Source organism: Phascolarctos cinereus, unplaced genomic scaffold (assembly GCF_003287225.1).
Source record: "Phascolarctos cinereus isolate Bilbo 61053 unplaced genomic scaffold, phaCin_HiC Scaffold_9;HRSCAF=440, whole genome shotgun sequence".
In the NCBI taxonomy this organism is placed as follows: domain Eukaryota; kingdom Metazoa; phylum Chordata; class Mammalia; order Diprotodontia; family Phascolarctidae; genus Phascolarctos; species Phascolarctos cinereus.
In genome coordinates, this window is record NW_027556402.1 from 16,896,241 (window position 1) to 16,909,457 (window position 13,217).

At 36.0% G+C, this 13,217-nt stretch overlaps 1 protein-coding gene across 1 annotated transcript in view; it reads right to left on the minus strand.

Annotated features, from left to right (window-relative positions):
- The window catches only part of ADAMTS3 (ADAM metallopeptidase with thrombospondin type 1 motif 3), a 298,704-nt gene that overhangs the window by 67,042 nt on the left and 218,445 nt on the right, over nt 1-13,217 (minus strand). Inside the window, exon 6 of the mRNA XM_020988493.2 lies at nt 1,454-1,537. Within this exon, the coding sequence (XP_020844152.1) occupies nt 1,454-1,537 (84 nt within the window). The remainder of the gene's footprint in view (nt 1-1,453; nt 1,538-13,217) is intronic.

The following is a 13,217-nucleotide window of genomic DNA, read 5'->3' on the forward strand; positions in this document are numbered from 1 at the left end:
TTCATAACCTAATGAATAGGGGAAACAATGAGTGAGCTTCTGGAAGCATTTCAGAACACCAATGATAAAGCATGCCACTCATCTCTTGAAAGAGAGAGGAGGGACTCAGGATGCATAAGAACATAGAAATTTTTGACACTTTTCTTAACTGAATATTTGTTACAAGGGTTTTATTATTTTTTTTCCGGTGTGTGGGAAAGTGGGAGGGAGAGTGACTAAAATTTTGCTTATTGGAAAAACATATTTAAAATATCTACTTGCAGGGCATACCATGAAATAATGGAGAGAAGAGAGAGCTAGATGTAGTCTCTACTTCTAGCTGTGTATTTTCTGACCATCAGAATGGTAGACGAAAAGTTGCCATTGCTTGGAATGTCTAAGTCAAATAAAACAAGTATTTATTATTAAGTGCCCATCATGTGGTAAGCCCTATCTGAATGAGAGGGTCCTCTGTGGTACAACATTCTAACATTGGTCCTCTTGGGTTAAGTGTGGAAGTGGTTAAAATGTTTCTTAGATTGGCTATTATCAGTGTTTACATTCTTAATAAAATAACCAGGGATGGTTCTATGCAGAATACATACATCCCCTAATAAATGATGGAACTACTAATCCCTGGCTTTTAAGGATACCAGCTGGAATCTGCTTATATTCTCTGTGATTGAGATAAAGTAGGTTAGGCTACTGGGACTAAACCAAGACTCAATGACATACTATCTCACCAGAAGGAGATAAAGGGATATTACATAAGGGATGAAGTGTTAACACAATAGTCTTTGTCTCTCTTTCCTAAATGAACAGGCTCATTAGTATTTCAAATGTGGCAAGAGAAAAATTGAAAGGAAAATAAAAACATACTTAAATATCTTGGCAATTATGACATTCCAAAGGAAAAAAAAAACCCACATCTAAATGGAAAAGTTACCCAAAATTCTTTCCACAAAAGAAAGGCTATTTCTGTAAAATATTATATGTAAGTAAAACCAGTCTAATTGGTGTAATTTAGTGATTAAGCAGTTTCTCTTTAATTGGATCATGTTTATTCATTCAACAAATATTTATTGAGCAAGGCATTATACAAAGATGTACAAAAGCCACTTCTCCTATCCTTAGAAGTTTAGGCATATGTAGAAAATTAAAATCTTTATATTTTTGCCTGCCTGAGACTTCTTGGTTCATTTCAATAATCTGTTTACTGGAAAAGAATCACCATTTTCATAGGCTAAAATCATAGGTTAATTTCTTGCCTGTATTAAAAGAGATAAACCACTGCTTTTCTGGCTGAGGTGTGGGAGTTTTCCTTTCTCACATGGACAATTCCTTTTCTTCAGCTCAGAGCAATCTGCTCCTTAGTTATTTGGAGCTGAAGGAATTGAGTGTCCAAGATTCCCCAAATGACTCTATCTGGCCCTCTGACCAAAGTTCCACACATGGCATCAGAGACCATTCTTACCTTGGTATAACCCAGCATTATCATGCGTACCAGCACAACATTAATATGTACCCCGAGTGACTCATCATGGTAAATTTCATTCACCTAGAAAAAAAAACAGGCAAGCTTTCAAAGAAAGGCATCACCAAAGGATATAACAAAACTAGATAATAATTCACCTGTCACTCATAGCAGCCAGATCAAAGCAGCAACCTTCTTAGCATCTTGTAATCATTTTGAACATGGAGGTGAAACCCTCTTTGTGGAATGAAGGAGAGGAAGAGAAATGTACTCATGTGGAAGAATCACAATTTTTATTGGATATATTTTGTTTAATTTTAAAAGTCAGGTGGAAATGTGTAAATGGAAATTAGGAGAGAGACATCTTAGAATCACAGAATTTTAGTGACAGATGGGACTGTGGAGATCTCGAATCCAAGCCAAGCCCCACATTTTCCTGGTAAATGAAGTAAGATTCCCAAAGGGTAAATGATTTCCCTAAACTCACACACTTACTTGTAGAAACAGGACCAGAGTCGTTAAAGATCACGTTCAATTCAACCACCATTCAGTGGCCAAATGTATTGAGACAAATAAATTTCTCTCTGAATGAAGATGGGAGTGTTCCTTTCTCATTTGGACCTACCATATGCAAGGCAAGAAGGCAAAGTGCTGAGGGAGTCACAGAAGAACAACGGAAATTGTTTTACAATGCTGGAAGGAAATGCAAATCACTACAGGCATGGCTTCCTTTGATTTTCACCACTGTGGACCCCAGCTATTCTCATCTCCTACATACAGGGGAAAAACCCAGGGCTTACAGAGTGTGAATCATCAGTGATCAGATAGCCAGTTAGTATGAAATGGAGAGATTCATATACAGGTTTCTTCTCTTGCCACTATAGAAAGCTAACCTCAGAAAAGATAAGATATAAATTCAAGGGCAGCAAGATGTCACAGTGGATATTGTGCAGGGCCTGGAGTCAGGATGACTCATCTTCATGAGTTCAAATCTGACCTCAGACACTTACTAGCTGTGTGACCCTGGGCAAGCCATTAACCCTATTTGCCTAAGTGGCTCATCTGATAAATGAGCCAGAGAAGGAAATGGCAAACCACTCCAATATCTTTGCCAAGAAAACAAAAAAAAATAGAGTCACAAAGAGTGGGATATGACTGAAATGACTCAATATCATGTCCATGGCCCTGCCTCCTGTTAACAGAGACTCATTATTAAAAATAAAATAAATATTAGGGAGTTTATACACATGTATACTTCATGCACATCCTAGGAGTGATATTCCCAGAAATAACAAATTTTAGAAACAAAATAAGTCCTTGAATCAGCAATTTAGCAATGCAATTATGTGTAGCTCTGTTAACTTTGTCAGGAGATATGAACGTTACGTTATTGGAATGCTAGCCAATTATGTGCAATGGCATCTTCTGGGGTTTAAATACTCACTATGGATTTTGTAAATACTACTAACCTTAATATTTCTCATTTCTTAAGCAAAAATTTAGGAATTTATAATAATGAGTAAAGAGTGTGAAGACTATTAGAAGTATTTTTAGAAAGATAAAGTAAATCAGTCAGCTCATTGCCAGAAATAGTTTAAATCACTGTCATAATATTGGCTTATAAGAATAATAAACTGTGTAATTATTATTATCTCTTCTTAAAAGAAAACCTCTAAAGCTTTTAGTATAATCCCATCACAGAAAAAAATGATATACTTATAAAAAAAAACACTTTCACTTTTATTGATGTTTTGTTTTTACATTGCAAGTATTTACAAATTACCCTACTTTGTGAGAGGTCTCTCGTAACAAAGTAAAACAGTTAAGTAATATTAATGATTCAGTGACCTTGTCTGAAAGTACATGTAACATTTCACATGTGTAGTACCTCTCCCATCTCTCTATTTTAAATAAAACCATCTTTCACCCCATTAAAAAGAGAGAGAAAGAGAGAGAAGACAAGAAGCAAATTTCTTGAAACAAACATGCAGACAAGAAACAGGAAAACCATTCTGAACTCAGATAACAGAAAGAAATCAAAAGGGGTGGGAAAAGGGTGGGGAGCAGCCCAACCTTCTAAAAAGCCAACCAACAATCTGAACATGGAGTTCTGCAAACCAGTATGAGTTCTAATAATTGGGGGCCTGAGCCTTGATAGAACCTCATCACTACCACCTATAGATCCCTGAAAGGAGAGTCAGGACCCAGAAATGCACTGTATAGAAACCTGGGAATCACAGCAGGAAATAGGGCTAACTCAGAACTTAGGTAACGCTATTGGATTTGAAGTATGAAATTGTGTAAAGGGCCCAGATCAGCATGTTCTCGCTAGAGATTACTCGAATAAGAATATCGTATTTCTCATCTTTGCACGGTACCTTTACTAAGTACAGTAGGGCATAAAAGCCTCACAAATAATTTCAGAAAATCAGAAACATTAAACATTTCCTTTAATAATAATTTAGTAAAAATTATAATCCATAAGTAGCATTGGAAGAAAAATTCAAACTTAAGTAGAGATATTAATTTAGACATTAAAAAATTGGTTGGTTAAAAAATAAATTACACAAAAAGAGTTAATTTTATTTTTAACATAAAAAAAAAAGAAACAGCATACTAAAATTCTTGTGAAGTAGCCAAAGAAGTCCTTGAGGGAAAATTTATTTCTAAAAACTCTCATTAAAAAAGGGAGAAAAAACATATTAATGAATTGGGAATTTTTAAAAAAGTAAATAAAAATAATAAGTAAACATTAAAAATGAAGTCTTCAAAGAGATAGTAAACTGAAACTTCCCCTCTAAAAAAACACCCTTCACTATGGAATTAATAAATAGAAGCAGAATGGAGGTTTTTAGAGGGTGAGGAAACTAACAAAATAGACAAATTTAGCTAACTTGACCAAAAAACAAATCCTGAATATCAAAAGTGAAAAAGAATTCACAACAAAAGAAGAATAAAGAAAATTATCAGAATTATTTTGTCCAATTTTATGTAAAAAAACTGTTAATATGAATGAAAAAGATGAATATTTACAAAAACATAAAATGCTTAACTTTCTAGTATGATAAAAATTGAGAATTTAAATAAATCAACTGTAAAACAAGAACTTTACCAAGTCATATATTAACTCCCAACAGGGGGGTTAAGAGGGTAGGGGTGGGACAAGATTAGACAGATTGGAAAAGCAATTTTATAAAATACTTAAAAAAAATTAACACCAATCTTATATGTTGTTTACAAATATAGTAAAATATAGCACACTGCCAAACTTATTTTACATGAAAAATATGGTCCTGGTATTAAAATCAGGGAGAGGTAAATGAGAGAAAGAAAAGTATAGATGAATACCTACTGAATATCAGTGCAAAAATATTAGCAAAGAGTCTGCAGACATATTTTTAAAAAGATTATCTATTGAGATCAGATTGGATTTTACCATGAATAGTTGGTTCAAAAATGAGGAAAATTAAAACATAATAGACCATGTAAATAACATAGAGCACTAAATCATATGATAACATCAGATACAGAAAAAAAGTTTTCTTTTTGTTGTGTTTTTACAAATTTCACTTTTATTGATGTTTTATGTCTAAACACTAGAAAACAGAAATAAATAGGTCTATACTTAATATGATAAACCAGAGGTGTCAAACATATAGCCCTGTGTATGGCTGAACTAGATCAAAATATAATTAGGAAATGGTTAACAAAATAAATAAAAATACAATGCAACATAAATTATGTTGACTTGGCCTACAAGGAATTTGTTTCTTTTTGAGTTTGACACCACTATGCTATCTATCTTAAACTAAGAGTGAGTATGATATGGAATAGGTAGCTAGGTGGCGCAGTGAATAGAGTGCCAGGCTAAAGTCAAAGAGACTCATCTTTCCAAGTTCAAATCTAACCTCAGACATTTACTAGCTGTATGATCCTCAGGAAGTCACTTAATCTTATTTGCTTCTTCCTCATCTTAAATGAGCTGGAGAAGGAAATGGCAAATCACTCCAGTCTCTTTGCCAAGAAAACCCCAAATGGGGTCACAAAGAGTCAGACAACTGAACAACAAACAAAATCATTTGTAATGGAGAAACACTAGACATTTTATCAATAAGATTACAGCTAAAGCAAAGATGTTCAGTGTCACCATTAACCAGCAACCATAAACATATAAAATTTAAGTTATACAAGACAAAAAAGCTGATGGAATAAGTAAAAGCAAAGAAGAAGCAAAATATTTTTTTGATGATATGATTGATTACTTACTAAAAATCAATAGAAACAATAAATAAATTTAGCAATGTACCAGAATATAAAATAGACTCACAAAAATCACCAATCTTTCTAAGTATTTTGAACAAAACCCAGCCAAAAGAGATAATTACTATAGGATTTACATAATACATATCTGGAAATACAGATATCAAAATACACATCAGTTTTACAATGACAAAACACCCTTTACAGAAATAAAAGGAACACTTAGATAATTGGAGATGGGTGAATACGCATGGTTGGGCCCTGCTAATATAATAAAAATGATAATACAAAGTTAACTTATACATTATTAAATCTGTAAATACCAAACTACCAAAGAATTGCTTTATTGAGCTAAACAAATTTCTCTCTCTCTCTCTCTCTCTCTCTCTCTCTCTCTCTCTCTCTCTCTCTCTCACACACACACACACACACACACACACACACACACACACACACACACAGATCAAAAATTTCTAAGGAAATAATAATTTTTTAAAAAGTCAAAGGAAAGTTGTCCAGCAGTACCAAATGTCCAATTATACTACAAAGCATGTAACATTAAAACAATTTGGTGCTGGTTTTGTTCTGGGCCAGACCTGATGCAGGTCAATCCCCTTGAAGTTAGGTTTGATATTGGAATAAAATGAGACATTTTTGGGTTAATCACTTTTAAAAAGAGATTTACTTAGCTATAGCTGATTTAACAAGGAAATTTAACAAGGATAGGCAGTAAGGACCCTTTGAAATGAGTCAGCAAAATGCTTAAGTTATCCATCTTGATCCACCAGCCAAGTATTGGAGCACCTCCTCAAGACTGCTTTGTACTCAAAGAGGAAGTGATATCAACAGCCTGAACCTTTAATGCTTTGAGCATAACCAAGTCTCGAGGAAGTTCTAAATACCTTTTAAGGAAAAAAAATTCACCTAATTTGCATAGGGGAGAGGATAGATTTAAAAATAGAAAAGCTGATCAATGAAACAGATTAAGCAGACATGATACAGAAGCAATGGAACACAATAACAGTGTTAGATAAAATCAAGAAAACAGAGTACTGGGTTAGGGACTCAGTACTCAACAATAACTCTTTGGAAAATTGGAAAGCAATTGGGAAGAAATGAAGCTTAGGTTAATACCCCTCCAATAACCTTCAAATAGATACAGGACATATATTATCGATCAAGGTTACTGATCCCTCTAATAAGGGATACAGATGATCACAGGAGATAAAATGAGCAATTGTAAGGACATAAAACCAAAAATTTATTTGGACAATGCAGCAACAGAATGGGAATCAGTTAATTATGGGGAGGGGAGAGCATCTTTGCAACAAATTCAAGAAAAATAAGAAACAATATAAACATATAAGAACAAAGCCAATCCCCAGTGTATAAATGGTAAGAAGAGTTGAACAAGCAGTTATCAAAGGAAGAAATCTAAGCAACCATAAACGTATGAAAAATGCTCCAAATCACTAATAATAACAGAAATTAACATTAAAACTGTTTTGAGGTTCCATTTGATAGCTACCATATTGACTAAGATGACAAAAAAAGGAAAAAGACAAATTTTTGAGAGGCCTTGGAAGATGAGTATTAATGTACTTTTGTTGGACCTCTGCACGGCTCCAAGTCATTCTACAAAGCGATTTGGAACCATACCCTCCCAAGTCACAAAATTTGGTACCCACTGACCCATTGATATAATTCCTAAGCAAATACTCCAGAATGATCAAATGGAGGTGGGGCACGGGTACACATGCACGAGAATACTTCGAGCAGCTCTTTTTGTAGTAGCAAAGAAGCAGAAACAAAGAGGGCTATTTATCAACTGATCAACTGATGCATGGCTAAACAAGTTGTTGTATATGAATGTAATGGAATATTATTATTTCAAGAAATGACAAAAAGCATGGCTTCAGAGAAATCCAAGAAGACCAATGAAGAATGCCTTGCATCTCTTGTGAAAAGGTGACAAACCACAGGTGTCGAATGAGACGGACTTTTAAAGATATTTTTGCTTGCCTCAAACTACTAGGAAGGGAAGGCTTTTATTTGTGTGAGGGTAAGGGAGACTTGGTTGGGAAGGCAGAGAGTACTGATTATCTCTACTTTACTTTTTACAAAGTAAAAAAATAAAAGAAAAAGAAAAAAACAACAAATGAAACATTTTAAAACCACATCTAAGAGAGTGGGAGAAAGAATGGAATGGGAAACAGACAAGCAAGTTTTATAATCTTCTTTTTCTGGACTTATATATGAAAATGTTCATTTTTGTTGCTGACTTTTTAATTCAGATGAAAAACTCAAAAGGAGAAAAAGTAAATTGGGGACATGATAGTATCAAATATTTGATGGATTAAAATTTTCTGCTTTACCCCAGAATGAAGAACTGGAAGTAATAGGGAAGAAGTTGTGGAAAAACACATTTTGTCTAAATGTAAGGAATTTTTTCCTAAAAATTAGAGGTATCCAAAGTACAATCAGATGCTCCAGGAGGCAGTGGGTTGCCCTTCATTTAGCATTTCCAGTGGGAGGAAGGAAAAGTACTTGTAAATGCTAGGCAAGATGCCTTCCATGGTTCATTCCAACTCCAAAATTCTGTGGTTACATGGATCTTCTGACAAAGCACAATAATCCTAGTTTAACAGCTAGAGATTGCACTGGTCCCTGAGCCTCTCAACCTAAGGTTAATTTAATGTGAAATTACTGAAACCTCAATTAACTGGGGAAATTTTCTTCAGTGTGAATAGAGCTTTCAGGATTTGTGAAACTCAATGAAATAAGGTCCAATACCCCTTATAAATTTTCTATAGCCAAATCTGCTTCTTGCAGGTAGTATTATCCACCTATACAGAGATAGAAAGTCAGGCACTTAAATAAGGGGAAGGGAAGGGAAGGGAAGAAAAGGGAAAGGGAAAGAAGGGGAAAGGAGGGGAAGGGAGAGGAGGAGAGACATTAAAGGGAAGCATCAACTAAAGCTCAGTAGAAGAAAAGGTTGAATCATGGGGCCAACTGGGAGAAAAGAAGGTACACATACAGATATGATTGGGGAAGGGGAATTGTTTCTCAGGGCCATCTAAATAGAAGAAGAGAGAAAAAGGAATTTCCATTTTATGAAAATAAAGTTTCAAGCAGCAATACATATTTCAAGAACCTATATCTTATACAAAAGTAAAATGAATATCAATAATTTGCATTATGTTGCTTATTTGGTTTTTTAGTGTCTAAGCAAATTCATCTTGCAAAAACTTTGTTCAGATTTGGTTTTGTAAACATGGAAAAATGCGAACACACCCTTCCTCCCTCCCTCTCTTTATCCCTTTTTTTCTTCCTCCCTCCCTCCCTTCCTTCCTTTCTTCCTCCCTCCCTCCCTTCCTTGCTCTGTTCCTCCCTCCCTCCCTCCCTCCCTTCCTTCCTTCCTCCCTTCCTTCCTTCCTCCCTCTCTTCCCTCTTTTATTCCTTCCCTGACATTTTCTCCTCTATAAAAATCAGGAAATCAGACTAGATGGTCTCTGAAGACCACTCCAGCTCCGGCTCTATGTCCTGTGTTCAGTTCCTTAGGAGACAATTCAATTCAATAAGCATTTAAGAAGCACTTGCAGCACACAATACTAGGCACCAGCAGACATCCAAAGCTTTCAATAAAACAAGCCTGAGTGAATGGAATAGTCTAGTAGGGAATAATGGGACCTATAGAAACCCCAGTGCCACAGAACAATACAGGGTCTGTGCACAATAGAAATGTGACGCACGAGTTGCATGATCCTTCTCTGAGGTGGTTTCCTGGAAGTGACATTTGAATGAAGGAGTCAATGGATGGAGGGGACAGCAGGAAACAGAAACTTACTGAGTAACATAAGCAAAGGCACCAAGAGGGGAATATCCCAGGCTATGCATGGGAGATGGCAGTTTGTCTGTTCAGCCATGGTAGAGAATGGACAGAGGAAAAAATAGAAGGTTTCATGCTGGGAAGTATCTTAAATGCAAGAATAAATAGTCAGAATGTCGCTTAATACATTATAGACAACAACAGCTGCATTTTAAGAGGAGTAATGCAGCAAACAGTCCTGGAATTAGACTTAAGAAGATTCAAATTCAAATCTGACCTCAGATGCTTACTGGCTGTGTGACCCTGGGCAAGTCATCTAATGTCTGTCTGCCTCAGTTTCCTCATCTCTAAAATGGGAATAATAATACCACCTACCACCCAGGGTTATTCAATAATATTTGTAAAGTGCTTTGTAAACCTTAAATAAATGTTATTTTTATTACTGTTATAACCCAAAGATTAGTCTGATACTCACTTCATAGGTTAGAAAATCTAATAGAGTCATTACGCAAAAAATACCTGGAAATTTTTTTTAAGTGACTTGCCCCGAGTCACACAGCTAGTGAGTGTTATGTCTCTGAGGCCAGATTTGAACTCAGGTCCTCCTGACTCCAGAGCCAGTACTCAATCCACTGCGCCATCTAGCTGCCCCAAGACCTGGACTTTTTTTTTTTTTAAATCAGTAATGGTTTAGCCTTATGTATTGAGAGGATGAGGAGAAAACACATATGGAGACAAATTCTCCATTAAATACTTTTCTATAATCTACCTTCTGGACACTATTCAATAAATTAGAAAGACTGGAGGGTGAATCGCAAATTGGAAATCATCTCCAAATTGATAATAACAAGGAATAGAATAGAGGCAGAATTTTGCCCCAGAGAAGAAATTATTGAAACAGGAGAGAAACTTGCCACTGAAACAAAAGAAACCAGAAGAAAGCATCTGGTTGAACTGTCAAGGGAAGGAGGATGGGGCTGAAAACAAGTCACTGGACTGGTTTGAGAGAAGTTAATATACAAATACAGTAAAGGGTATAAATAGAAGACACTCTACAAGCTGTACCAACAAACACAGTCTAGATGAATATCCAGGGCCTACTTAACCAACCCATAAGGCCAGGGATAGACTTTCTCTGAGATGCCCAAGGTTGAACTCAGGCTCCTTATTGAATATCCAGGAAAAATGGAGGTAAACAGAACAATTTTCAGATGACCTTAAACTGGAAGTGATTGCCAATGATGAGAGAGAGAGAGAGAGAGAGAGAGAGAGAGAGAGAGAGAGTAAAAAAAAAAAAGTGAAATCAAATCAAATATTCCTCTAAGGGCTTTTTCCTTGAAATGAAAACTCCTTCCAAGTTTGTTCCCAGAAAGGACAATTTCTCCCAGGACATTTCCCTGGCAGGACAATGTGACCTGTTTTGTCCGATTAATTTCAAAAGGGCAAAATGTAGTCTTTTTGATTAGTTGCTCAGATCTTGCTTTTCATAGTAAAATATTAAACATGTAGACGTAGTAAAAGGAAAAGTGAAAGGACGGTACTGTGGACAGAGCATGGGGTTTAGAGACCCGGAATCCCAGTTCAAATTTTGACTGCCACTGATAAGCTGTGTGACCGTGGGAAAATCACTTAACCACTCTGACCTCAGCTGTTTCCTCAGGTTGAGACATGTGTACTAGCAGACTTCTAAGATCCCCTCTAGTTTTAGAATAATTTAAGGCAAGAAAACAGTTAGGAAAAAGCATTTATATAGCATCTACTATGTGCCAGGCATCATGCTAAGTGCTTTATAAATATTATCACATTTGATCTTCATAACAACCTTGCGAAGTAGGTACTGTTATTATCCCCATTTTACAGGTGGGAAAACTGGAACAAACAGAAGTTAAGTGACTTCATTGTTGATAAGGGCCTAAGACTGGATTTGAACTTAGGTCTTCTGGACTCCAGGGCCAGAGCTAGATCCATTGGTACCAATATCATTTATTATTAATAAATCAGGGGATTTAACTTAGGGTCTGTGAACATGCTTTCAAGATATTTTTATATTGGTGTATTTACTTTATGCATTGCAAGATATTATTCTATGAAGGTCTCCATGGACTTTAACAACCATCGCAGAGTTCTGTTCTTCTGTTCGTCCTTTGTTTTTGAAGAGGACCAGTGATGTCATAGGTGATGTCTTGACTTGTATGTGAATTGGATTTAAGTGAGGCAGAGTTGCACAGTCATCAAACTTACTCTCTCTTCCAGAGTCATAAAAGTCCGGTGGCAAGACAAAAGTCAAGACAACTGGTCATGCCTGGGATGCCGTGGATGACCTTGGTGTCCCCAATGTTTGATCAAGCTCTAAGACCACCACAGTGCCTGCATTAGCCACCTTCTTGGTCAATGGAACAAATTGCTCTCATCTACCCATCCTGCCAGGGGAAGTCTTCCTGCTTGGAGTAGACATCCCCCTAACTCACCAATGGGTTTGAGGACTGTTGGCTACCCTCAGCCTGAGGTGCTGAAATGGTTTTACTGGAATGAGGAAATGGTGCTTGCTACAGCTTCAAATTAATGACACAAAAGGGTAAAAAAAAATCCCTTCTCTAAACTGATGAAAACATGGTTATAAAATTGTACATTTCCCACATGTCTTTTATGTTAAGAAACATGCTGGGAGACTATAACAAAAGTAAGAGCTCTATCTACAAAACTAGAAATCAGACATGCTATTTCTTTGCATTGCTAAGGCTAAGTCTATGATGTACTAGCATCTAACGTTTCCTGGGAAACTTTGGTGGAGGAAGAATCAACATCAAATTTTTTTTTAATTAATCAACCTTATAAGGTTTTTGAACCAGATCTGTGATTTATTTGACAGAGAATTCTTTTTTTATTACATTAATATTTTGTTTTTCCAATTATATGTATAATAATTTTAAACATTCATTTTTAAAAATTTTGAGTTTCAAATTCTCTCCCTCCCACCTGCCCCCTCCACTCTCCTTGAGAAGGCAAGCAATTTGATATAGGTTATCCATGTGCAGTCATGCAAAACATATTTCCATATTAGTCATATTGTGAAAGAAAATACAGAAAAAACACCCCAAGAAAAATAAAAGTAAAAAAAAAGGAATGCTTCAATCTGCATTCAGACTCCTTCAGTTCTTTCTCTGGAGGTGGGTGGCTGGCAGAGAACTCTTAATGAGGACATTTCCTCTATCATTGCATATCAGGGCTTGTTTGACAGGCAGAGAGCTGCCTGAGACACTGAGAAGTTAAGCCACTTGCCAGGGGTCACACAGACATTCTACATGACAGGAGGGACTTGAATCCAGGTCTTCCTGGCTCCAATGCATGCACTCTACTGCAGATGCTGCTGCTTTAATATTACTTACAAATCTGTAATTTTTGATAAAGAATAATGATAGCTTTAATAATAATAGCCTTTACAAATTATCTCACTTGATTCTCGCCACAACCTTGTAAGTTAGGTGCTGTTATTTTCTCCACTTTACAGATGAGGAAACTGAGGCTGAAAGTGTTAATTAAGCACCATGCCAGCGATCACACCCTAGCGATGGGATTTTAATTCAAGTCTTCCTGACTCCAAGTCCAGTACTCTTACTCACTCTACCTCTATAAACATCAAAGATGTTCATATTTGTTTGTGTTAATACAAAATAT